At 43.0% G+C, this 26,094-nt stretch overlaps 1 protein-coding gene across 1 annotated transcript; it reads left to right on the forward strand.

Moving 5' to 3' along the window:
• Positions 1-1,162: 1,162 nt before the first annotated feature.
• otogl (otogelin-like) lies at positions 1,163-25,627 on the forward strand (the record flags this gene model as incomplete). Its single annotated transcript, XM_083974325.1, has 57 exons — positions 1,163-1,235; positions 1,617-1,659; positions 1,996-2,041; positions 2,298-2,376; positions 2,474-2,566; positions 4,000-4,154; positions 4,751-4,872; positions 5,100-5,305; positions 5,874-5,998; positions 6,189-6,295; positions 6,449-6,555; positions 6,783-6,908; positions 7,002-7,110; positions 7,193-7,239; positions 7,344-7,489; positions 7,587-7,713; positions 7,842-8,019; positions 8,106-8,230; positions 9,011-9,220; positions 9,409-9,577; positions 9,685-9,759; positions 9,955-9,998; positions 10,212-10,377; positions 10,770-10,877; positions 11,139-11,277; positions 11,886-12,020; positions 12,145-12,291; positions 12,382-12,501; positions 12,694-12,810; positions 14,636-14,792; positions 15,002-15,028; positions 15,150-15,329; positions 15,411-15,689; positions 15,767-15,884; positions 15,972-16,051; positions 16,174-17,072; positions 17,980-18,157; positions 18,297-18,439; positions 18,527-18,550; positions 18,652-18,744; positions 18,843-19,032; positions 19,402-19,619; positions 20,360-20,501; positions 20,595-20,780; positions 20,925-21,137; positions 21,405-21,509; positions 21,649-21,756; positions 21,906-22,007; positions 22,090-22,194; positions 22,360-22,400; positions 22,512-22,575; positions 22,752-22,930; positions 23,014-23,118; positions 23,203-23,322; positions 23,583-23,628; positions 25,231-25,310; positions 25,427-25,627. 57 exons carry the CDS (start codon positions 1,163-1,165, stop codon positions 25,625-25,627), a joined length of 7,827 nt encoding a protein of 2,608 aa, XP_083830451.1.
• Between the last annotated feature and the right edge of the window lie 467 nt (positions 25,628-26,094).

Consider the following 26,094-nt stretch of genomic DNA (forward strand, 5'->3'; position numbering starts at 1 on the left):
ACCCAGTGATTGCAATTTGCAACACTTAGCAACAGACACGATTAATTATCAATATTAGAAATATAATATGTCTCAAATCACTTACATTGAGAAGAAAATCCATTTCAGAGTCAAACCGAAGCCCATTAGCAGCTGGGAAGGCCCTCCATCTCGGTAAAGCCAACCCAAACACCTGACTGGTACCTCACCTGCCTGGACGAGGTTGTCACGTGCACTGACACACGTACCTGATCCAACGTGCACGCGCTGTCTGTCAGTTCAACTCAACTACCAAATTGGAGCAGAGACCCAACATGGCGGTACAGGTGATGCTGTTTTCTGTCCAGGATGCTGTTAACTGACTAATATCTTTAGTCAAAATAACTGTTCGCTGCTAAACTACTGTTTAAAATCTTATTTACTGTACCTTTAACCGTATTCATTTACACAGCATCATGCTGTTAAGCTAACTTGCTAATAGACTTCATAAAAAAGACAAAGTTGAACCAGTTAACTTTAACTGTTAGCTTAGTTGGTTACATGGCTAGCTTTAGCCTAATCGCACATTACACAACCCTGCTTGATTGCTTTTATTTTAATGTAACTTAGCTTTTGCTGTAAAGTTACTTTATAAAATGTGTATCCATCGGCGTCCATATCCGTTTGGCTTTAATTCTGGTTGAACCACCTGACAAACCAAACACATTTTAGTTGCACTTGTAATGGCAATGTGCTGTCTGTCCTTAAACCCCCTGGTCTCTGCCTCAACAGTTTCGTCATTTACCTTCAGCTAAGTGTTTTATCTCCGTCCACCCACCCAGGTCATGTGTTCAGCCAGACAGACATGTAACGGTACCGCTACAGGTGAAAACCTCTGTGATGATGGAGCGACAGACACAGCAGTGGGCTCAGGCACTCACACAGGGACCACGGGGCTGCTGCATGCTGCTGCTGGCTGCGGATGTTAGAGTGACAGAGCAGCGCAGGGCAGGCTTACCTGGCCACACAGGTGTGGGCTACTCGTCATCTGCTCAGGGGGGGGCTGTCACCACCAGGTAGCTTCTACACCGACCAGCCATCGTCCTGGTGCTGTCAAATACGGTAAACCCAGTTCCTGTTTTCCTCTCGGGACAACTGAGATGCACCGTTAACGTTTCGGTGGGACTTCTTCTCGGACTCTGAGATGAACTTAAAGTGGACAGTGAAACGATTTCTTCTCATGTCGTTTTCAATCTCCCACTTGCTGTTACTTGAGGGTGAGTCTGTCAGTTTTTGCTCTGCAAAATGTTACATTGGAGAAACTGACGTGATATCAACAGGTTTATCATTGGAAATATCAAACATGTTATATTACATGTCATATCAAGCGTCCTGACTATATATACTATTATATGATAGAGTTAAGGTGCTTATATGAGTTTAATAAATCATATATTGCATAAAATTGCACTGTTGTTCCTTCATGATATGCCCTAACATGACATTCAACTGCTGAATAATTACAAATGACGCATATTTCAATTACTAAAATGTGTTTGAACTGACCCTGTGGCCATAAATATACTTTTATAATAGATAATTGGTATTTACTTTGACAGGTTAACAACTTAATGTTAATTGTACCACTCTGCATTTAGGAGCTCAGAGCCGACTATCAGTGGCAGAAGGAAGACTACAGAGGTAAATTAAATGAAGAAATGGAATGAATTTATTTCCATCATTAATTATTATTAAAATATAAGTCATATTGTGTTTAAAAGAAAATACTTTCTTTCACAAGTAATATTAACAATGTAATAGATTGACAGTGATTGCTGCATTTGCCCTTTCTGTTTGTGTCACTACTAGAGCGTGTGACAGAGATAGCATACAAGTGTGTGTGTGTGCGTTGGTGCACCTGTGTGTGAGAGTTCAGTTAAGAGTAGTTTGGAGTCTGAATTCAAGCGGTGTAAAGTGCACTTAAGTCTCCCCTCTGACTGTTTCTTCCCACTAATGTGCATGTTTGTGTGTGTGCAGAAGGGCTAATGCACTTCGGAGGAAACGGGATCTCCTCGGGGAGGAGGTTGGTACACTACACCTAAGAGAACCAGACGAGGTCAGGGCACCCACATGCGCACACCCTATCCAGCACAAAGCTGTCTTTGTAAAGAATCAAACACACACACTAACACATACAGTTTCTCCCACTCAACCTGATGCAACTTTTAACTTACAGCATCAGGTACACCAACCGTACAGCACTGTGTCACTGATGCCAGTTGAGCTTTAGAGGCATTTGAAGAACTGCTCTAAGTGTTTATTGTTTATTGTTTTCCAAGACATACAGACCACTGCTATCAGAGGGTTCTCTGTCTCGCAGCATTTTACACAACTACACAGCCAGAGATTCATCCTCGGGTAAGTACACGAGATCCCAGATCATAGAAGCTTAAAACCATCATTGTCCAGATGGGCTGGGGCTATGTGAACTTGAGTTTCTTTATGTGTTTCCCAGAATATTGTGGCTGCCTCAATGGTGGTTGGTGTCAGGAAGGCGGTGTGTGTGACTGTGCTCAGTTTCAGGCACTGGGAGACCGCTGCCAGATCAGTGAGTAATACACACTAACACCTACATATCCTACATGGTCCGAGTGACTAGAAAAGCGCTATATAAGTGCAAGTCCATTTACCATTTACCATATCTTCCTTTGGTGTCAGCTCAAATTTGCAAGGAAATAATTCACAGAGCAACCCCATGGTTGACTAACAAGCACCAATACGTCTACACTATGCAACAGCCTGGCTGGTTAGCATGATCGCAACTTTTTAATAACAGTGACATGCTATATTGTTGTACAAGAATGAGTGTGTGTGTATGAGATTGTTCGTGTGTGTGCATCATACTCTCCCATCATTCAGCAAACAGTAATTACCTGCACACACGCCAGCATTAATCATCAAATTTCCCCAGATCTCCCACTTTATCTCTCTTTGTTGAAATAAATCCAAAACCCTCCAGTTCAACCCAGACTACACACACACACACACACACACACACACACACACACACACACACACACACACACACACACACCCTTCCCTACGTACTCCCTACAGGAGCACATATAAAGTCACTTGAACTAAGGTAATGGGGTAAGGGCTGAGTGATGGAGTTTCTGGTTTCTATATTCTGAACAGAGTCCCTATACAGTATATCAAGAGATCTTAGGTCACAGTTATCAAAACGACATTTTAATTTAAACAAACTAATTTAGTGTTGACACACGCTGGAAAGAATACAGTATAGCTCCTGAGGGGCCTCAAGCTGAATTTAAGCTTGAAATGAAATCCAGAGATCGACTATGTACAAGGCAGTAAAGAAAATGGATTGTTCATCAAACCCGAGAGAACAAAGTTGTTGTGAAATGAGCCGTACCTGCAAGGTTTCACCAAGAAAAGACCATTAAAGCTTCATCCAAGAGAAATGATCAAGACTCCCAGGTATAATGCAAAATTTGAAGAACAGGGTAAAGGACCTAATACCACATAACACACGTTACTATAACAGACAATGCCTATTTATTATTAAATAAAAGCGGAAATATGTTGTTGATTTAAGTGTGGGTATTTTATAATCAACATATGTACAGTATAATTTGCAAAATGTATTATTTTTGGATTACCATTAGCATGACTAACCCACCGTCTGATAAGATTAGAGGATGTGACTCACTGTCACCAGCCTCCACCCCCTCAGAGTTTGGGAAAGGTCGTAGGCATCATCTTGGCATACCCACCAGCTCTTGAAATTAACTGCAACAAAGGACTTTTTTATAAAATTCAGGTATTCATTTTCTGCTGATAAGGTTCAGTGATGAAAGATATAAAGATGATAAAAGAGATAACATGTATCACTTGCTCTCTTCCTTTGATAAGGTGTCAATTTCTGCTGAAGCTTTGTGTCACCGCATGAAACTGATTCACTTCATCATTTCAAGAACCTTTAATCTGATTATCTGAGTGAATTGCCCCCCCCCCCAGTACCTAACCAGGGCCAGGACAGAGACGGGATATGCAGATCCTGGGGTCAGCACCACTTTGAAACATTTGATGGAATATACTTCTACTTCCCTGGAACCTGCTCATATGTTCTGGCCCAGGACTGCCACTCAGCTACACCACAGTACACGGTGTGGGTAAGAGCATTCAAATTTAAAATGAAATCCATGAAATACTTAACTAGTATTCAGCATACATTAAATTAATGGTGTTTGAAAGCAACGCTATGGTTCCAGTTAAAGTCAAATCATACAGAGAATCACATAAAGCAGTTCAACACAATGCTAACTATCAAAAATACCTCCACAAATGGTTAAATGAGGGAGGTATAGCAGTAGTTGCAACGGTGTATATATGAAACTATAATTGTCATATTCATTTGTTTAGTTAGACATTGCCTGTATTTGGGACAAAACTTATCTCATTTTGCTTTTTACAACTCATGTTAAAAGGAAAAGTCTAGTGATATATTGTCAACAGATCTTATAAACTACTTATGTCTCCAGTGGAAGCCAATGGGTTTGGGGATAAGAGCCATTAACAGCATTATTGACAATTGTAGCAATTAGTATTTAACATTGCAACTGCTTGTGATGAATTTGCTTAAAGATGTATGTCCCCAAGTGTGTCTATTTCTTGTATCTATCTAAATTAAGTTGGTGCAGGTTACAGATTGTGGTTCATTGATCCTTCAACCCTTTCTTTGATTCTCTACAATTATCTTTCTACTCAGGTCCACAACAGCAGGGTGTGTGATGGGAGTGTATATACATGCCCCAGGGCTCTCAGCCTGTTCTTCCCAAATGAGGAGGAGATCCACATCTCTGGATATCAGGTCCACCAGGGAGGCCGCAGGTGCGTGTGTTTTGTTCTGCAAAGATGTAGAACGAAAATGGATATAGATAGATAAATATTTTGTTATTTCTCTTCCTACAAAACTGTAAGAACAGAAAGGAGAGAAACAACTCATTAATCGCCATCCTGTCCCCACCTACTGGAAAGTCACAATAGAGCATTATTATCATGCTTTTCAAAGAGGCTGTTTTTCCTAATTTGTCTTAATGTGTGTTGTGTAATGTCAGACTAAGTCTGCCTCAGACTGTAGGAGGTGTGTTTATCGAGCGGCTGGCAGATTATCTACTGGTGAAGAGTGTGTTTGGCTTTTCTTTGGCGTGGGACGGAGGCTCTGGTGTCTACCTGAAGATGAGCGAGGAGCACCATGGTGCCCCGTGTGGCCTGTGTGGGAACTTTAACCATATTGCTGGCGATGATCTCACCACAGCTCGTGGTAAGACCGGCCTGACCGGCCCCTCATCCTCTTATCCATTCTTTCAGCACCCACTCACCTCAATTATTATTATTATACACTCAACACTGATTCAGACCAATTATAGTAGCGGTGGGACTTGGAGAGACCACAGAGAGAAGACAGTGGAGAACTGATAGTTCTGGTTTGAATGGTTGGAAGGAGCAAGAATCCTTCCTCTGATGACCAGAAATATGAACTGCAGTCCCCTGCTTGTTTGAGCAGAGTTTGGATGAGCGCAGAGAAAGAGAGTAAACAAGTGGAAAGGCTTTGGCTGTAAAGCTGCTAGTGTCTGGGATTCATAATTTACAAACTCTCAGTTTTAATCAATTATGATTATTTTAATCCTAATTATTCTTTTTGTTTTTACCGTGTTTGTTGACAAAAAAAGGGAAGAAATGCAGGTGTGCATGTTTGAATTATATCCACTGCATCTTTACACAGTGTGCTAAACCATGCATTTTATCTATTTCTGGTATTTTTTGTTTGAGAATATGTGCTACTGTAGGTGACCCCCACATACTCTATGTGTGTCGATGGTGTGTTTTAGGCATTCATACAGATGAAGCTGCAGTGTTTGCCAACAGCTGGGCAGTGGATCTGCCTCATGAGAGAGCCTGTCCCTCAGTGGATCTGGACTTTAATGGACCCTGCCACTCTGAGTCAGACATGGATGTAAGAACCACAAACAATCACTCCTCTTATTATAACTATTGGCATATAGTCCAACTTTACATATTCTAACGTTTATCTTTTTAACTCAGTGAGAACTAGAGTGGTGCTTCTGTGTTTAAAGACTGCAACAGTGTTTGTTTTGCTAGATGTCTTGTTATGTTCATACTTTATTTACTGTGAATATGTGCAGGATGCCATAGAGAAATGCAGTGCACTTCTCTTCTTCCCGTTTCTGTCTTGTCATGAAAACATTGATCCAAATCCCTTTGTGGCCAGCTGTGTATCTGACCTCTGTGTGTAAGTAAAAAAAACTTCCATTGTTTATTGTTACTACACCCTCCTCTCTGTGTGTTAGCTCAGTTGTGGTAAAAAAAATAATATATATATATATATTTGTAGAGAAACCAAAAACATTTCAGACAAGATTTTTTTCTTTTTCTTTTTTGCAAGATCTGATGATGAGGAAACGTTTTGTCGAGCCTTGGTTGAATACACCCGAGCCTGCTCACATGTTGGATATCCAGTGAGGGAATGGAGGGACAGCTTCCCATCTTGCAGTAAGTTAGCATTGCAGCTCTTGACACTTGAAAAGTGAAAGATCAGTTATCACTTAAATATATTTAATATACTGTATAGTTTTACTTTTACAAAATCATTAATTTAGCCCAAGAATAGCTGTGCCCTTTCAGTGAAAACAGACACACACATTTATATTATGCAGATAAATGATTCTGTGTGATATTATATACCTTTATTTGAAAACTCTGTGTGTGTTTGTATGTAGATGACGGCTGCGAGGAGAGTTTCGTTTATAGAGATTGTATCAGTTGCTGTCCACCTACCTGTACATTTGAGAAAGAGTGTCTGGGAACCAACCTGCATTGTCTGGATGGCTGCTACTGTCCTGATGGTATTCAAACAAAAATCTTTTCAAATTTCCTTTCTCTGCTCTCTATAAATCAACCTTGAATTTACTCTTGTTTTCAAATCCTCTTTCCCACAGGTCTTATCCTGCAGAATGGAACATGCATTGCTGTTTCTCAGTGTCCATGTGTTTACCATGGAACATCATATGTGCAAGGACATGTACTTCAACAGGGCTGCAGTGTTTGGTGAGTGCAGCTGTGAATTCCCTTGTCAGCATACAACATGGTCAAGGTGCTGCTAATCTATTGTTGCTGCTTTTTTTTTCAGTGTATGCATGGGAGGAGTGTGGAACTGCACTGAGAACAACTGCACAGGTGAGATTGTCCTTTAAGACCATGTAGTCATAAATATGTGAAGTGAAGTAGAAGTGTGGATTGAGATTCAATAACTAACTCGGCACTCTCTGTCTCCTTTTCAGCGGAGTGCTCGGTGGTGGGGGATGTGTTTGTGACAACGTTTGATGGTAGGATGTTTCTCCAGGCGGGGGCGTGCCAGTACGTCCTGGCAAAGAGCCGCAGCGGGAGCAGATTCACTATCACACTGCAGTATACCACCTGTGCAGAGGTATTGTGAACCATGGTTCTCATGCTCACACCAAGCCTGCTTTGTCCTTTTCACAAAGATGTTAACCATCTATCATGTGTGGTATGTGTGTCTGCAGCACCACGCGTGTATTCAGTCAGTGACAGTGGTGTTAGATGAAGACGTGGGTCATCAGATCACTTTGACCAGAGAGGGCGAGGTGATAATTGGTGTCAACCCAGCACCTGCTCTGCCCTATGTTGACGGTAGGAATCACAAAAAGCTGGAGAATTTCAGCTGCAGAGGAAAATGACTTTTTTGTGTTCAAAGAAAGAATGGTTTTCGATTTACACACTCCTCATGGTCATTTAATTTTTTGTTTCCGGGTGTATAGATACAGTGGAGGTGCGGAAGCTTACCTCTGTGTTTACTCAGCTAAAGGTAGGGATTGGTCTGAAGCTGCATTATGATGGTCAAGGGGGCCGGGTCTACCTGCAGCTGGACAGCCAGTGGCGTGGACAGACGCTGGGCCTTTGTGGAACCTTCAATGGAAATCTGCGAGATGACTTCCTGTGAGCAAATACTTCAGAATTATAGATTAGTTTTGAAAATGACACTTTAATGGACTGTGTTTGTGTCTGTGTGCCTGCTTGTGTAGGTCTCCAGCAGGTATGATCGAGGGCACTCCTCAGCTTCATGCCAATGCTTGGAAGGTGTCATCTGCCTGCGTAGCTCCAGTTAACCTGCCCATTGTCGATCCTTGTGAGATGAACCAGCATAATGGTAATTATGGTCTACCGTAATTTTCTTTTTATCATTGTACCTCCTCTTGTATCTTAGGGCGGGTTCACACCTAAAGATCCATTATCTGATTTGAATCAAGGCAAGGATGATACATTGTTGCAAATTTTCAGTTGGTCTGGTTTGCGTTCACAAACGGTCCAAAAATTGTAAACAAAAGTCTCGTGGTCACAAATGTCGTTCGGTTATTGGTCAACAGGTTAAGCAAGTAGACAATAATGTCCTCGCAATTACATCTTTTTTTTTCTCAAAACTTTATTAAGAATTACAACATCAGTATAGTGCAATGTAATTCAATACAACAACAACCGCCACCAGGGGGCTACAAACATACAGAGGCAATTTTTCAGGATATTGTGTTACACAAAAACATTATAAAGAGTACATCAATTCAAAGTCTTGATAGCTTTCCCATTAATGGATTTTTTTAAAATAGTTTTAATATATTGTTTGACTTCATTTTCAGAGATGAGAAAGAGTGTTTTTTGATTTGTGTAACGAAATTCATGGATATGCCTCGCAATTACATCATGGAGCATTGTCGGGAAAGATGGAAAGATTAAAATGGTTGCATGGATAAAGTCATACTTCACATGAAGAAGCTTCATTTTTGCCAGCAGGTTTACATACTGCACTCGACATCCTGATTTGATGATTAAGTTATTACTCATTCCTTGAGTTTTACAGGTTTTGGCTGCAGTCTCTGTTCAGACTAGATCTGTAAATATATTAAAAGTTTTATTGGCGTTTTGTGTGTTATAGTATTCTATGCGTCCCAGTGTGAGGTGCTTCTGGGGAATGTGTTTGCCCCGTGTCATGGCTACATCAGTCCAAACATCTACCAGCAGCAGTGCCGCTACCAGGCCTGTCGCTGTGGGAGCAGCTGTCTGTGCACGGCGCTGGCTCACTATACTTACCTTTGCGCCAAACATGGAATCAGTATAAATTTCAGATCACACGTCTCTGAATGTGGTAAGTGTTTTCCTTCTGGATTTTATTCATGCTATTTTGTGTTTATGTTTGAATATCCTACCCAATATGGTTGCCATCATGTTCATCAAAATCAGAAAACCCCCATAATGCAGTTCAGTTAAAACATGCACAAAGTACTGTAGAAATTAAACTTTCATTCAAAAAAAAATGTGTATGTGTGTATGCAGGAGTGGTGTGTGTTGGTGGTATGCTGTACCACTCTTGTGCGTCATCTTGTGGGCGTTCCTGTCGGGCTCTGTCAAGCACTGAGACATGTAACCGTGACGACTGTGCCGAGGGGTGTGGCTGTGCAGACGGCAGTTATTATGACGATGTGCGCCAACGCTGCGTGCAGTTGTAAGAACTTCTTAGGCTCATACATCATCTTAACGACGGTCATCAATTACCAGAAACTATGCACATTAGTTACCGTAATTAAAATACTGTCATCTTCCTCCATTCAGGTCTCAGTGTCACTGTTACTCCATGGGTGGTGTGTCACAGCCAGGGGAAGTGACCTTCAGCGCCTCCGGCCCCTGGTGAGTCACAGCTGGCCTTGACCTGCCACCGAAAGATAAATCTAGCATTGGCTCGTCTCCAGACTGGACACAGTGGAGCTCGAGCGATTGTCAAATGAGATGTAGAGCACTTAAACTAACCTTGTGTTTGATAACATTACACTCTTTCGCAAACACTCACTCCTTTTTCTCTCTCCTTCCTGTCTCCTCCATCAGTCTGTGCAGAAATGGGAAGATGGAGTGTGTGCCAGAGGAAAAAGGTAACCTCTCCACACTCTCCCCTCCCTTTGGTTCCTGCTCCTGTTCGCTCCACCAACAAAGTGGTGTTTCATGCTGTGTCCCTCTTGCTGAAATCAAGAGCCTTATGTCTGCAGTTGCAGCTTGTTTCCCAAGATTGGCTGTTGAGGTTGACGTTTAAGGCAACTCAGGCATTGATTTTTGTGTGTGTGTGTGTGTGTGTGTGTGCGTTTTAGAGCCTGATAGTGTAGAGGTTGGGGAGTGTCCAGAGGGGAAAGTGTACCACAGCTGCACTGAGCAGAGGGGAGGTGTGGCCTGTGCACCAACTTGCCGGAACTTGATGTTGAACCTCACCTGCCCTCCGAACACACCATGCATCCCTGGCTGTGTCTGCCCTCCTGGGTAAAACAAGCTCCTGCCGCCCTACAATGTTATGAATTTGTGTTTCTAAAAGGTGTTAAAAAGTAATTATTCCAGCCCACTTTGCAAAACATACCTTAAGTTCTTAGTCGATAGTCAATTAATAGTCACCTTTTTTTGTATTGAGGGACAACAAGCAGAACATTTGCCATAGTATATGCTTTTGTTATTTGTCAATTAAGTCTTTATCCAAGGCACCTCGACAATACACTATTTAATTTGGATACCTTTAGTTACCAAAATCCCCTCCTGAGATCATGCTGATGTTTAAAACAGATTTACTGTGGAATTTGCTGAATGTGGTGTCAATTTCACAGAATCAGACATTTGTGATATTTTGTACCTCCTGTGTAACTTATCTTTTGTCCACAAAGGCTGGTTCTGCACAATGGGGAGTGTTACTATCCAGAGAACTGCCCCTGTGCCTGGTTGGGCCTTGAATACCTGCCTGGAGAAAGTGTAGAAACACCATGTTACAAATGGTACACACATTTACTGTAATCTACATTTAATATTTTTGCCATTGTAAGAGAAACACCAGAAAGAGCAGTGATGTTATTATTTTATTTGAGATACACATATTTATTTGTGAATTTTGTGTATGTACAGTTTTCCATGTAAGACTTAAATTAATTTCTAACACACTAAATCACTGAAACACAAAAAAAAATGAAATGGTACTTTTGTTCCACCTCTGTCTCTTTTTACTCTTCTCATGTGCCTCCACTTGTCCGTCCCTTCAGTCTGTGTCACCGTGGCTATTTTAACTGCACCCACTCACCCTGTCCAGCTGTGTGTACTGTCTACAGTGACAGACACTACCACACTTTTGATGGCCTTGAGTATGACTACCACTCTGACTGTCAAGTCTACCTGCTTAAGGTGAGTAGAACTCCTTGGTGTGTGTGAGTGAAGATGTAAAATGTTGTGCTAGTAGTGCGGTGACAGGGTTCACATACTAGATTGTGTGTGTGAGTGAGTAAGATTGGATGTGTAGGAGGAGCATCTTTTACATTTCCCAGCCAGGAATGATTCAGATCTGTGAGAGAAAATCCATGCCTGTTTCTGATCTTAGAAGGGAGAGTGGTTTTAATTAGAGCAGATTAAGGTGTGTGTGTGTGTGTGTGTGTGTGCTGGTGGGTTTGCACCATGGTAATGCTAGCAGACATTGTGCAAAGCTGTAGCAACACAAAGAGACCAGTGTTCACTCCAAACCCCAGGGCTCCTGCGCTCCCAGGGATATAGAATTAGAATTAACAGAAAAGACCCAGCAGCCTTGTGGCCTCCATGCAGACCTGGAAAGTATGGGCGAAGCAGCTGTACCTTCATAGCCTAGACTTCCTTCCTCTTGCTGTCAACGCTCACATATCCAAAACGACAGCCTGTCCTGAATGAGTAGAATCAAATTTGCCATGTGGGTTGAATTTTTTGATACAGTGGCAAATTAGACCTTGGGCAGAGAGTAATATTTTGTCTTGCCCTGTGATCAGAGTGCAGCAGAAACCGAGATGTCCATTGTTGCCCAAAACAAGGACTGCTATGAAAGCGGCATTGTGTGCATGAAAATACTGGTCATTCATGTGGGACTTACCAAAATCTACTTCACCGACAACTCTGGCAATCCTGTAAGGACAATACACACACACAGTAACACTCTATATATCAATCAAAACAATTTACCTGTGTTTCTACAATATATATCAATAAAATTCCAGCACTTTCTGCTAACAATACTTTGTCCTGCCTCAGAATCCGGCCACTGTCGTAGGTCGAGGGTCAGAGTTTGAGTTGTGGAGAGTTGGCTACTACACTGTGGTCCACTTTTCCAGTCAGGACCTGACCATCCTCTGGGACCGCAAGACAACTGTACACATCAGAGTCGGACCTCAGTGGAAGGTCTGGATGAGGAGTAATGTATTTTGTTATTGACCATTTTAAGTTGCCCTCCTACAAAGACTGCTATGTGTGGTCTGCTTTCTCCCTCAGGGCCTTCTCAGCGGTCTATGTGGGAATTTTGACAGTGTGACAGTGAATGATATGACCACTTCTAGTCACATGGAAGTCAGTAATGCACAGACCTTTGGAGATAGCTGGGCTCTGGGACAGGTATGATGAGTCCTCCATTGATTGTCCGTTTACCCTTTTCTGTGTCTGTTCCTCACCCCCCCTGGTCTTTCAGTGCTCTCCAGCTCTCTGTAGCTCCTGTAATCTGTGTGTGCATGTCTCCCTCGTGTCCACCGTGATATTTACAAGTAATCAGACACTCGATCACCGTGTGTGTGTGTGTGTGTGTTTCAGTGCGAAAGTGACTATGTTGTTGCGCGACCATGTGAAGGGGACTTGGGGAGACAGCCGTATGCCAAGAGGGAATGTGCTCTCCTCTACAGTGATGTCTTTGCACCCTGTCACAACGTGGTGAGTGCCATTGAAGTGATGCACACACATTCAAATGTCCCTACAGAATGAATGCTGCGACAGAAAGGTTATCTTGGCTCCGACAGGGGAGAAGAGGTTGTTGAGGGGTTATGGGAACTACCCTTAACTGATCCCAGCACACTGCTCCACAGAGATAAATGCCAAACGCCACACCAGATGCTGAGCTACACACATCTACAGACACACACATCGATGTTTTGTTACAGTACAGTATTTCTAATTCTGGCCAGCAGATGGAGACATGTATATATGCACAGAAACGACATTTGGGCCATAACTCACCCTGTAAACAGAAGCTTAAAATCACACTCAGTACCCTTACTTGATTATATTAATGTTGTGCAATTAAGTAACACCTTCAGTAAAAGTGAGCAAAATGGATATGCAAAAACTAATCCTTGCATATTTCTGTTGAACAGATCCCTGTAAAGTTATTAGTTTGTTTTCAAGTCAGTTGATTATTGATGATTATATTCTTTGTGATGATTGTCTTCTTGAATAGTTGCTGTTTAAAATCAGTGTATCTTTAATGAGTAGGTTCATCTGAAATATTGTTTCTGTATTTATTTTAGCACTTTCCTTTTATGATTTCTACAGTTTTTTTTAATTTGAGGGCTGTACAGTAACTGTGGCATTAGTTGTGATACAGCACATTTGTCTACATTGTTGTGGGAACACATTCATTTGTGTTTCACTCTTAATTCGAAGGGAGTAAATGGTCCACATCATTGATCCTGCTCTGTTCATGGTAGTTTGTTTCTTTGCCTGGGTTAAAATAGAAAACATGATTTTGCACAAATGATTAAATCCAGAGAATTTTGAAGCTTTAATTGATAAAATTTTGGTCAGAGGACACATTCAAGTTTTTTTTTTTTTTTTTTTTTTTTGCGTCTCTTACTTTCAGACAGTGAATCTTTTGTTCAGATTTCTTTTCAAAACAATGTGATGAAAGAAACATTTAAAAATACCAATGAAGTAGCCAGACCTCTTTACCTTTACCAGACTTCTCTATTTCACCGTAGCCTTAGTAAAGCAGACATAACCTGTCTGTGTACTTTTGTGATTCTAGCGCTTAGTTTTCTAAGGAAAAAAACCTTCATTCTTTGTCAGAATATAAGCGCCCCTGCTCTGTGAAGACAGTAATTATAAAGGTTTGCATACACTATATGAAAGTTACAGTCATTGTTTATGTTTAATATTGAATTTGAATTGATAGGTTTTATGATTTGATTGGTGTTACCAACATTTCCCAGATTTTATTACCAGCTTTCTAAAGGGTTCATAAGCAGTATAAACAGGATAAAATGTCTGCAGAACCCTTTTACTAACATGACTTTATTAACTGCAAGCCTGCTGCTCCAGCCAGGATGCAACACACTGCCTCATCAATATCTCTGCTTGTCGCATCTTCTGAAATCATTAGATTGCAAGAGCAAAATTGTAATCTAATCTACTTCAAAGTATGTGATGCGTCGTCGTGTGCAGTGCAGTAGCCGCTGTCAGAAACACAGAGGTATTGTGTGAAACTTGCCGCTGGACGGACCATCTCATCACTCATGCATTTTTGTCTGTCTGTCATCTGAGCTCATCTGATCCCCTCTGCACCAGAGGTTGACCCACATTCCTTTATCCTGATATCTCATCACTCCTTGCCTTTCTGAATTATTGAGAACAACTCACCCCCTAAACAAGACCTCCCTTAGCTTCCCCCAGCGAGATTTGACCCGGTTCACTTTATGATTTTGTGTGTGTGTGTGTGTGTGTGTGTGTTGTGTTTTGTTTTGAATGTGTGCATACCCTCCAGGTGGATGTGGCCTGGTTCTATAGGAACTGCCTAACAGACACTTGCAATTGTAACCGCGGGGGGGATTGTGAGTGTCTCTGTACGTCCATCGCTGCATATGCACACAAATGTTGTCAACAGGGGGTCACAATACACTGGCGATCTCCCTCTGTCTGTCGTGAGTACACACACACACACACACACACAAACATGTTCATACAGTAGTGCATTTGTCTTTATACAGGTGAGGGATGTATCATGAGCCCTGCCTACCTCTCTAGCTCACTTTGTCCACTCCCTCTTTGCAACAGCCATCTTGTTGTCTTGTAATAACTTCTATGTTACTGAGACACTTTATAACTAATGAACTGTGTTGCTCCTTTTCAGCCTACGATTGTGAATACTATAATCAAGGTATGTATGAGTGTAGCTTGAGGTTTTTAGTTGATTTTTGTGTCTAAATGGCAATCACTGATTCCCTGCCATCTTGCCACCACATTCATTTCTTCTTCATGCTCTGGCACTTCCCTCACAGAGCTAGGCAATGGCCCATTTTCCGTGGTGAGTGCTGTCTATAATGACAGCATGTTGGGAGTGAATCGCACCAGCGGCTCTGTGTTCCCTCTGGTAACAGTGAGACCTGGGCAGTTGCCTGCCCCAGGCCTTCTGTTCAACTTTATGATCACAGCAGGCCTGCAGAAGGACAGAACATCACGTGAGCGTCAGCATTCACACAATTGTTTGCTACTGTTCTTTCTTTTGGGGTGCATTAACTCCCATTCTCTTATTTTTCCAGGTGTCCCTGTGGTGTCCCTGGAGTCTGCAGAGAGACCAAACTTTTTTCTTGTCGTGTCTCAACGCAGCCGCCTTAAGTTGGAGCGCTGGACTCGAGGGGTAGAGTTTAGTCGCAGGGCGACCTTCATCCAGCACCAGGGGCTGTTTTTGCCAGGTCGCACTTCATTCGAGCTTGTCAGCCAACCCGGGATCTTTCTGACACTGACACGCACCTCTGCAAGAGCCCAGAGATACGACACCTCAGAGAGCTTCAAAATTAGCAGCAGCTTCATATTGGAGGGTCAGAAACACAGTACTACATCCAACACACATACATTCAAACACTAGCTAATCAAGTGTCTTCCTCTCGTCTTTCAGAAAGCAGCTTTGTGATACCTTACCGTATGATGTGTGAGTGGCGCTACCAGGCTTGTGCGAATCCCTGTGTCCACACCTGCAGTGACCCAGATGCCACACGTTGCCAGTTCCTTCCTCCGTAAGAGGCTTGCCTAATGAAAAGCACTAAATATACAGCCATGATAATCGACCCTACAAGCGCTGAAATGAGTTGTGTATGTTGCAGTGTGGAGGGCTGCTTCCCACGTTGTCCTCGGAACATGGTCCTCGATGAAATCACTCGGAGATGTGTCTACACAGAGGACTGTGAGTGCAGCAGATTAGCTTGTTGTCTAAATATAATGAGTTTCTTATACAACACATAGATTAGTGTTGCAATGACCTTTATTAAGTCAGTCAATTTTTACAATATAAATTGTCTGCTCTAGGTGTGACCCTTCCCCCGACTCCGACTCCCTTTGCGTACGTGACACGGTCCAACAGAACTACTACAGCACCACCAACACCAACAACCACTACGACTACTACGACCACCACAAGGCCGACGACTACCACCACCACCTCCACAACCACCACTCCGAGCACCACCGCGACTACAACCACCAGAGCAACAACTACCTCCTCCACTACTACTATCAGACCCACAACGACAACAACAACAACCACCGCCACTCCCGCTACTTCCACTGTAACATCATCTACCGAGCATGTCACCAGTCTGCCCACCCCATCTCCACCCACATCTCCTCCTGCTTCACCCACCGTTACCGTGTCCACCACCCTCGCTCCCTCAACCCCGCCGGAGACAACCACTCTCACTACAACTGAAATGACCCCCACCCAAACCTCAGGGGTAACTACGACCGCCACCACAGCGATCCCCACCACTGCATCCACCGAGGGCACTACTTCTCCTCTAGCCCATACTACCGTTTCCGTGTCCTCCGCCGCTCCTACCTCCACCACCGTTACCGCACCATCAACACCGGAGACGACTGCCCCCATAACCTCCGCCCCGCCTCCTCCGATCTCAACCACCACAGCCGTCCCAACTGCCCCCGCTTCCGTCGCCTCTACCCTTGAAACCACCGCTGCGTCCACAACCGCTCCCCAACCTACACCGACAGATACAACCATCACCATAGAGACCACTGCCCCATCGGACATCCCAGCAGTAGCTGCGACAACCACGGCAACACTTCCTACAACTGTGGAGCCCACTACCGAGTCGGCGACCACAGGAGTCGCCACAAGTCCCGGCGTCTCTCCTACAACAGAAGAAGCATCAGCCACACCACCGGTTCTCTTCCCCACTACTCCCTGCACAGTAAGTGTTGCTGTCATGGTTAAAGGTCGACTCACAATCACACTAACACCTACTGTAAAAGATAACTCTGTGCAGGGAACAAAATGCGAAAGTACCATGTAGTGTATACTGTATAAAATGTATGATTGATATATTGATTATTTATGTCATCACCCTTTGTGAAAAAAAACTACTACATTCTTAGAAATGTACAAATTAGGCCTATGCTTTACACTTAAATGCTTTATGTGGATTGCTTGGTATTGAAAATGTGTGTGTTAGGGATGTCACGATTATAGATTTTCTTGGTACGATTATTGTCAGAGAAATAATCACGATTATTATATTCAATAATTTTACAAAACTATGAATGTGTGAAATGAAATATAGTCAAAATATAATTGCATTACTAATGATACAAACAAATTATTTAAAGTATCTATTAATATAGGACCAATTATTAATCCTTCAGAGAAAATGTTTTAAGTATGAAGTTTTTTTTAATCTTTTTTTTTTCTTACAAATTCCTACCAGTTCAGTGTTACGTCAGGTAAATTGACATTAACGTAATTTAACCCATTTACTGTGTATTTACCTTGACTCTGGCGTACAAAGCCAGGTGGTTATCCCGCAGGTGATGATTCATATCGTTCATAATGTTGTGTAACTTTGTTTTCGTTCCGTGCGTGCTGTGCTGATCTGCCGACATGGTCCCGACATAATCTCTTTTGGAAATGACGGTATTTAGGAACCTGTATGATTAAGTAATTGTGGCGTTTAATACCGCGATTAATTGTGAAAACAAGTAATCGTGACATCCCTAGTGTGTGTTTACAAATGAGATGAGAACAAGTCTGTCAGTGGTTATGAATGAGTGCTGTGGCTTGTGGACATGAATATTACAACAGAAAGGTGTTTGACTCCACAGCCGCCGTACTCGTACCGTATTGATGAATGTGCAGAGCTGATCTGTTTCAACGGAGAGCTGCTGCTTCACAACTCGTCTCTCCACTGTCGATACAACACCACCCAGCCCCAGTGCAGTCTGCTGGGCCTGCCCATCCTCATCAACACAGACCCCTGCTGTCCTCAGTGGCAGTGCCCCTGTAAGTTTGTTTTAGTTAAAGTAAGTTAGTTAAAAATCAGACTTTCCTTTTGGTTCAACGTTGGGAAGGCCGAGTGATTAGAATCTCTATTTGCTCAGATGATGTGTTTGATTTTACTGATATAGCTGGCTCTTCCTAGGTCGCTGCACTGTGATGTCAGACCTGCGTGTGATCACCTTTGATGGCAACAATGTAGCTTTGTATGATAATGGCTCCTACATCCTGGTTAACCTGCCCGGAGAGACTATTATTGGTACTGTGGAGAAATGCGAAACCAGCCAGGTAACTTACATAGGATGTAATATGAATACCATAATGTCATATGACAGCGCAATGAATCTTAAATGAAATGTTTTGTCCTCTTTGTAGAGTGTGAACTCCATCAGACGAACTGTGAGTACAGTCTCTTCCCCATCATTCCCCACAGACGTGTTTGCATCAGGATCAAAAGTTCATAAATATTAATGTTGTATCATTACATCATTCTCTCAAAGAGTCCAACGGGTGGAACATCTGGTCTGTGTTTTAAGAAGCTGAACATCACTACTTCCTCCAACAGAATCATTATCAACCGTCTGGATCGCAAGGTTCCTCTGTTTGCCTAATTTACTGCCAAAATTAACTCGTGCCTCGTGCCTTGTGAATAATGTTATTCTTGTGCATCTGTGTATCAATCTGTCTCCAGGTGACGGTGAACTACCGACCTGCCAGGCTCCCGTTCTCCCGTCACTCGCTCTATGTGGAAGACACAGGTAGCATGTACCTGATTCATACACCTGGTGGGGTCAGCATGCAGTGGTATCACAGCACTGGCATCATGGTGCTCCAGTACATTACTCCGTATAATGCATCTGTGCCAACTCGAGGCCTGTGTGGTGAGTCCACACACACACACACACACACACACACACACACACACACACACACACACACACACACACACACACACACACACACACACACACACACACACACACACACATCAACTTTGACTGCACCAGCTCAGCACCATCCTCGTTTATCTGAGTGCCAGCTATCAGCACCCAAGGGCTAATTGTCTAAACAGCAGCATCACTTTGACTTGTGTCATTATGGGATACGACAATTTGAGATGTTGAGAGCCATTTGGTTTAATTGGGGCCATTCACAAGCACATTATCTCACTCAACAGTTACATTGCATGATGACAATGTAGCTGTGTAACTCGACACATACACCAAATATCTGTCTGACCGTTGTGCCAGGTTGTTGTGATGGGAACCCAGAAGATGACCTGAAGCTGCCCAACGGCACGGTGGTCAGAGAGGTGGGAGACATGACGCTCTTCCTGCAGGCGTGGAGGGTGCACACTACAGATGAAACTGAACACACACGCAGGGTCGGAGACAACTGTACCACAGGGGATTGTTCCACCTGTCTCTCTATGCTCCGCCAAAGAGCCTTCACACCATGCCACAGCAAGGTAGCTGCAGCGTTGTTATTGTAGAGCATGTGCTTTGTTACTTTGTCATTTTCTCTCAAAATTCTCTGTTTCTAGCTTCTCTAATGTGAGGATTTAGGTTTTATCATTGTGATTTGAATATCTTTGGATTTTGAACAGTAAAACCAACTATTGGACAATGACACCGTAGCCTAACTGCTCCTCAGGGCTGGGTTAAATGCAGAGAAATAATTTCACTGTACTAGCTGTATATGTGACAAATAAAGTACCTTTACCTTTACCTTTTTATGATACATTTTGAATAATCTAAAAAAGATAAATTGGTTAATTAAAGGAGACATATTATGCCACTTTTCCATAAAAATTAAAAGAGTTCCCAGGTGTCTTAAAGACATGTCTGTGACATGCTTTGGTCAAATTCCCCAAGGATCAAACATCACAACTCTTTTCATCCTCTCAAAACAGCCTTGTTCAGGAGGGTCTGTCCCTTTAAATGCAAATGAAACACTACTTGCATTGGTATTATTCAAATTCAAAAACTAGTTACATAATTGGAAGACAACTGAGGGAACAGTGCATAAACCACATGGATTTCAACCCACGGAGCCTGAAAATTACAGATTTTCTTTGTCAATTCTCACATTTTGGGGGCCAGAAGGCAAGACAAACACCCAAAAGTGATATTTCCATAATATGTCCCCTAATGAAAATGATCTTTAGTTGAAGCATGACATGATTGTGGCCTGGTTGTGCATCTGTAGGTTCCTCCAGAGCAGTTCTGTGACATCATGTGGGCAGGGGACCTGCATTACAAAGACCATCAGTGTGACTTTCTGGCGGCGTATGTGGCAGTCTGCTACACACATCAAGTCTGCATCAGCTGGAGACGACACAATTTCTGCCGTAAGCAAACACAAACAAAGCAATGATACACACACATACAGATGTACTCACTCATTTGTTCATGCATTGCTAAGTGCCTGTGTCTTCCTGTAGCACTGCGATGTCCCCCCGGAAAGGAGTATCAGCCGTGTGTGAGCACCTGCACCAGCCGCACCTGTCTGAACAGAGAGTACTATGAAGAAACCACCTGCTCCTTTATCAGAGAGGAGTGTGTGTGCCGCGGTGGCACCATCCTGCACCGCGCCGACTCTCCTTACTGTGTAACCGAGGATCGCTGTGGTGAGTGAAAGTGTAATTACATGCATTGTGATGAAAACTGCACTGTCAGAGAGTCCGAACGAGTTTTGGACCGCGCCTCATGTTACTCCTCGACTCGTATATAGCTGCATCATCAGTGTATTTACTCGGCTGTGATGTATCTAGTGTGCACAGATAACGACGGTAACCCCCGGGCCCCAGGCGAGGTGTGGAATGGCTCTGCTCGCAGCTGCTGTCTTTACAAATGTATGGAGAACGGCTCTGTAGTGGCTGTTGAACCAGACTGTAACTCTGTCCCCACGCCACTGTGTGAGAGGGAGGGAGAGTATGTACTGGATGTTCTGGAGGAAGGAGCCTGCTGCCCCAAGAAGATCTGTGGTGAGTTAAAAGTTGTCCAGCAAATCATTTGGTCTCTAATATGAACTTTTGAGAGATTGTGATTCAGAGATAACAGTTGAATCTTCTTTTCTTCACTCATTCTTGAAGTCTCTCTGCATAGTTATTGTACATTATATTGCTGACAATGGTCCATTGGGTCTGTAGCTAAGAGTATCCCTTAATTTCAGGCTTCAAAAGTCATAATATTTCAGAAAACGTAAGAGGCATTAAATCACCTTTTCTTTTTGCTCCTTCGCTACCTGTCAGAGTGCAACATGACCATCTGTGACAGTGAAGTTCCACCCTGTGACAACGGGAACAGGCTACTGATGGGTTACAGTGCTGTGTCCTGCTGCCCAGAATACCGATGTGGTACAAACACAAACCTCCATTTCTTAGATTTTTTCCCACAAAGCTTTCAGACTTTTTTTTGAAACTTTCTGTTAATTGTGATACTCTGGTTTAACTTTTAACTTTCTCTAAACGCTTTGCTGCAAATGATCTTCTCCAGAGTGTGACCCGCTGGCGTGCCCTCCTGTCTCTGCCCCCGACTGCAGGGAAGATCAGTTCCTCGTGGAGGTCAGGGGGCAAAAGTCCTGCTGCTACTCTTACCTGTGTGGTAAGTTTTAATTGTGGTTCACAGGTCAGTCTAAAACTGGAAGTCTTTGGTTTGGGGTGGGCCATCTGCTTTGGCTCCTCCGTCTTTGACTGTTCCCTCAATTACAGCAACTAAACTGTGTTTGTTGTTTGTCTTTTCTGTCTGAGCAGTGTGTGAGTCATGCATTGAGCCTATTCCAACATGTTCACATGGAGAAATTCTGGCTGTGGATCTTAACACTACCAACAGCTGCTGTCCACAGTATCACTGTGGTAAGTGTGTGTGTGGGTTTCTTGTCCGTCTGTGTGTCTGTCTCTTCAAAGTCATGTTCATAATTTCTCCCATGTGTTGCAGTGTGTGATGTCAACCTGTGCCCCGAATCACCTGTGAGCTGTGCACCTGGTCTCTCTTTGGTTCAAACCTCTGTACCCGGGCATTGCTGTCCACAGCACCACTGCGGTACACACACACACATGCACACACATAAATCCTATTTGTTACTGGTGTCAGTTCACTGCTGCCTGAGTTGATGATTGGAATAATCTCAGACTTTGTTATGCCCGTCATGTACTTGCATAAGCCTCACGCTGGCTCTCTCTTTAACTTTCTTTCCGTCACTCCCAGAATGCCAATGTGAGAGAAGCTCCCTCCCTGTCTGTCAGGTGGTAAGTCAGCAAAAAGCTGCATCGCAAGTCACTATCTAATCAGGTCTTTGCTGGAGGGAAGAAAAAGTGAGGGATTCTGCTAAGTCAGCTGTTTACTCTGTTTTCTGTCAGGGGGAGGTGTTGGTCAAGATCCCAGACAGCAGCACCAGCTGTGGCTGTCAGCAGCATATATGCCGTATGTATAATCCATAAAAACACATACACACACCTTTCACCAGTGTGACAGTAGACGTGCTGTGCTGTAGGTATTATTTATCCACTGATTCAGTTTGCAGACACCATGGCAACATCTTTCACTTGCAGTTTAGTTTTACACCCTGTTTGTGTTTGTGTCCATGTGTGTGTGTGCAGAGAAGGCAGAGGTGTGTCTTTTTGAAGGGGTAACAGTGTTGGGACCAGGCCAGTCTTTGGTTCAGTACTTTGAAGGAGAGCTTTGTTATACCGTCCACTGCCTAAACCACAAAGACCCAGACTCTGGCTTCTACGCCATGGAAATCAGCTCTGTCAACTGCTCCCAGAAATGCGGACCAGTAAGCATCCAACACATTTTGATAGATCCCTAAGTCATTGCTCAACTTAACCTTTATTCCTGCATTTGCTTAATCTTTTTCAGCACCAGGTGTACTTGCCATCCTCAGATCCTCAGGTGTGCTGCGGCTCCTGTAAAAATGTTTCCTGTACTTTCAACAATGAAAACGGGACAGCAGAGCTTTTTGCTGTAAGAACTAATACATCCACACGAGCCCCCACCCCCCACCCCATCGTTAGGTAATACTGACTCTGATTGTGTGTGTGTGTGTAGGCAGGGAGTTCCTGGGTGGAGAACTGCACACGTTTCGACTGTATGGAAACAGCAGTGGGAGCAGTGATCCTCGCCTCAGGGGTGGTTTGCCCGCCTTTCAATGATACAGAGTGCATTCAGGTCAGAAACTCCGAATATACTTTATTTCAGAATTTAATGTTGAAACTCTTTAAAGCCACATGAAGTTTCAAAACCTTTCTAATGCACATGAATATTTTCTTTTGGTTTGTTGTTTTTTGATGAAGCAGTTCTGTATATGTTTACCAACTTTTTACTTTTTATTACGATTTGTGACAAATTCCCTTGTGCCCAATATTATGTACTAAAATGTTAAATGGTGTTTCCAATTAACCCTTCCTCATGCTGTCCTCGTCTTGCAGAATGGTGGTGTGGTTCAGAGCTATGTGGACGGTTGCTGCAGGACATGTGAGTCTCCAACTTTATTGGTGCTTCTGGTTTTGCTTTGAGCTGTCAATCAGACGGGTGAGCGCCTTGTTGCCTGGCAGTGGATGGGCTTAATGGCTGAGTGGTTGGCGGTGTGGCCTGTTGTAGGGGGGTGGAGAGAAAGCCTGTTGTTGGCCTGTCACTACATTTCCCATAACCCTTGGCTTTCACAGTTTGTCCCCAGATTTTCTACCAACATGTCCAGGAGCACAGCTAAAATAGTATTTGATGGAAAACTCAAGGATTTAGAAATTAGAAATTATCTAGAAGGATGAAACATGAATGCAGTCAACATTAAGTACAGTAGTCATTACTTGTGTACGTACTTAACATATGTCAACTTCCTGAACTTGTAGTTGCACTTTCCACATTGAGTAAAGCAACATCTCCAAGTTGTGTATATGAAACCTTTAACTAAAATGCAATGGTGATATTTTCCTCCCTGTGGACTTGGCATCATAGCCTCTCCCGCTTGCCTGCTTTCGCAGTGACTTTACAGTCCGGCCAATCAGGGTGCGCCATGGTGAGTGTTTTACCAATGAGGAAGCAAGATGGTGCAGGGGATAGAATTTTCCCTGCTGAGCTGCTCTTTGTAGTACATCAAATGACTGGGTTCCTTGGCTGGCTGCCTGGACTGACTCAAAAAAAAAAGAAGTGAAATCCATCTGCTTGCCAGCTGTTACTGATTCCATTCTTGTATGTGTTTGTGTGTAATATTAAGTTTGTTATCTGAACCAAACGTAACCTTGTGTGTGTGTTCTCCCGACGTTGTTTGAACCGGACGACTGTGATCCCGACGATGCTCCCAGGTTCTGGAGTGGGTGTTTTACCGTTTACCGTTAATCCTGTAACTCCCACTGGTAGTACTAACTGTGACACAGGTACCACCACCTTGCACTGTTGCCACTACCAATAACTCTTTGGCACACCTGACTCATTCACTTGCACTTTGAACCTTTGAGTGAATGTGTGTCTTTTTTGATGTTTTTTTGTTTTCTTTTCATCTCCGTCCTCTCTGTTGTTTATACTAAAACATCCTATATCACGGACAACATTTCACCCCTGTTTAAATATCTACTGTGAATGACCCATCAGACAATGAGCAATGTTAACTTCAATAGCAAAGTCTTGATTTAAAGTCTTGTGAGACAAAATAAGCTCAAGGTTAACACTGATCCTCTAGAAGAAGCTGAAGATCATCTTCTCATTCATGCATTCCAACTTATACAGAATCCATTTAACCAGCTTTGACTGACTAAAAAACAAGGTTGAGTTCAGGTCAGTATCCAGTTGGCGAGCTCGATCTCTGCTGCGAGAACTGTGCCCCCCGTCACCCAACTGTCAATCAAAGCAAGATCCTACTGCTGGGCAACAAAGAGCCCTGCTCAAAAAGGCCTTTCGGCTTGTGTGAATGACAGGTCTCTGTTGTAAATGATCAAAGAGTTAGAGGAGTGTGTGTGAGCATGTGTTTGCCAGTTTGTGTGTGAGTGTGTGTGTTTCTTCGTGTATGTTTGTGCTTGCATCTTCATATTTCTGAGGGTTACCTCTTTTGTGAATCTTATTTCTGTGTGAACCGGTGAATAGGTAAAGAGGATGGTAAGACATGCAAACGCGTGGCCATTCGGACTACCATTAGAAAAGATGACTGCAGGAGTAATGCACCGGTAAGAAATGCAAGCATGAAATAAGCGTAGAAAAAAAAGACTACAAACAAAGTGATGCATTACTTTCTATTGTAGCATTCTCGCCTCGTAGCATAATCCTCTCTATCCTCTTACAGGTTACAGTGTATTCTTGTGATGGGAAATGTCCGTCTGCTACCATATTCAACTTTAACATCAACAGTCACGCCAGGTTCTGTAAGTGCTGCCGCGAGAGTGGACTACAAACCCGTTTCGTCACACTCTACTGCTCCCGCAACGCCACAGTCGTTGAGTACAACTTTCAAGAGCCCGTGGACTGTTCCTGCCAGTGGAACTAAAAAATAAGTCCAGGCAAAAAAATGAGTGCAAGCTAAACAAACGAAGAGAATGTCTGAGTGAGAGGATCATGTTTTTTTCCAGTACTGCAGAACAAATATGAAAACCAGCCATGTTTTATTTTGTTTATCACTACTAAAATGTACAATTTACAACACTGGCCATGTGTCATAATTGTAAACAAAATATACTGAAAATAACTGCTGTAAGTGGGAAATATTTTTCAAGTAGTTTTCTCTGCACTTTAGTCCTCATTTTCTGTATGACCTGCTGTATCGACCCAGTCGGCTTTCTAGTGCTTTCAAGAGATGGTATGATGCCATTAGCCACTTATTCTACTGCTTATTGGGGGTTGATATCATGTTTATATCCACTGTTGGGTTCAGACAATGTACTGTATATGCATTTTAGTTTATCAGAAAGAAATCTAGCCCATGTACAAATGAAAGTGTTATGGGATATTTTGTTT

This window comes from Trachurus trachurus (genome assembly GCF_905171665.1).
Source record: "Trachurus trachurus genome assembly, chromosome: 6".
NCBI classification, from domain to species: Eukaryota; Metazoa; Chordata; class Actinopteri; order Carangiformes; family Carangidae; genus Trachurus; species Trachurus trachurus.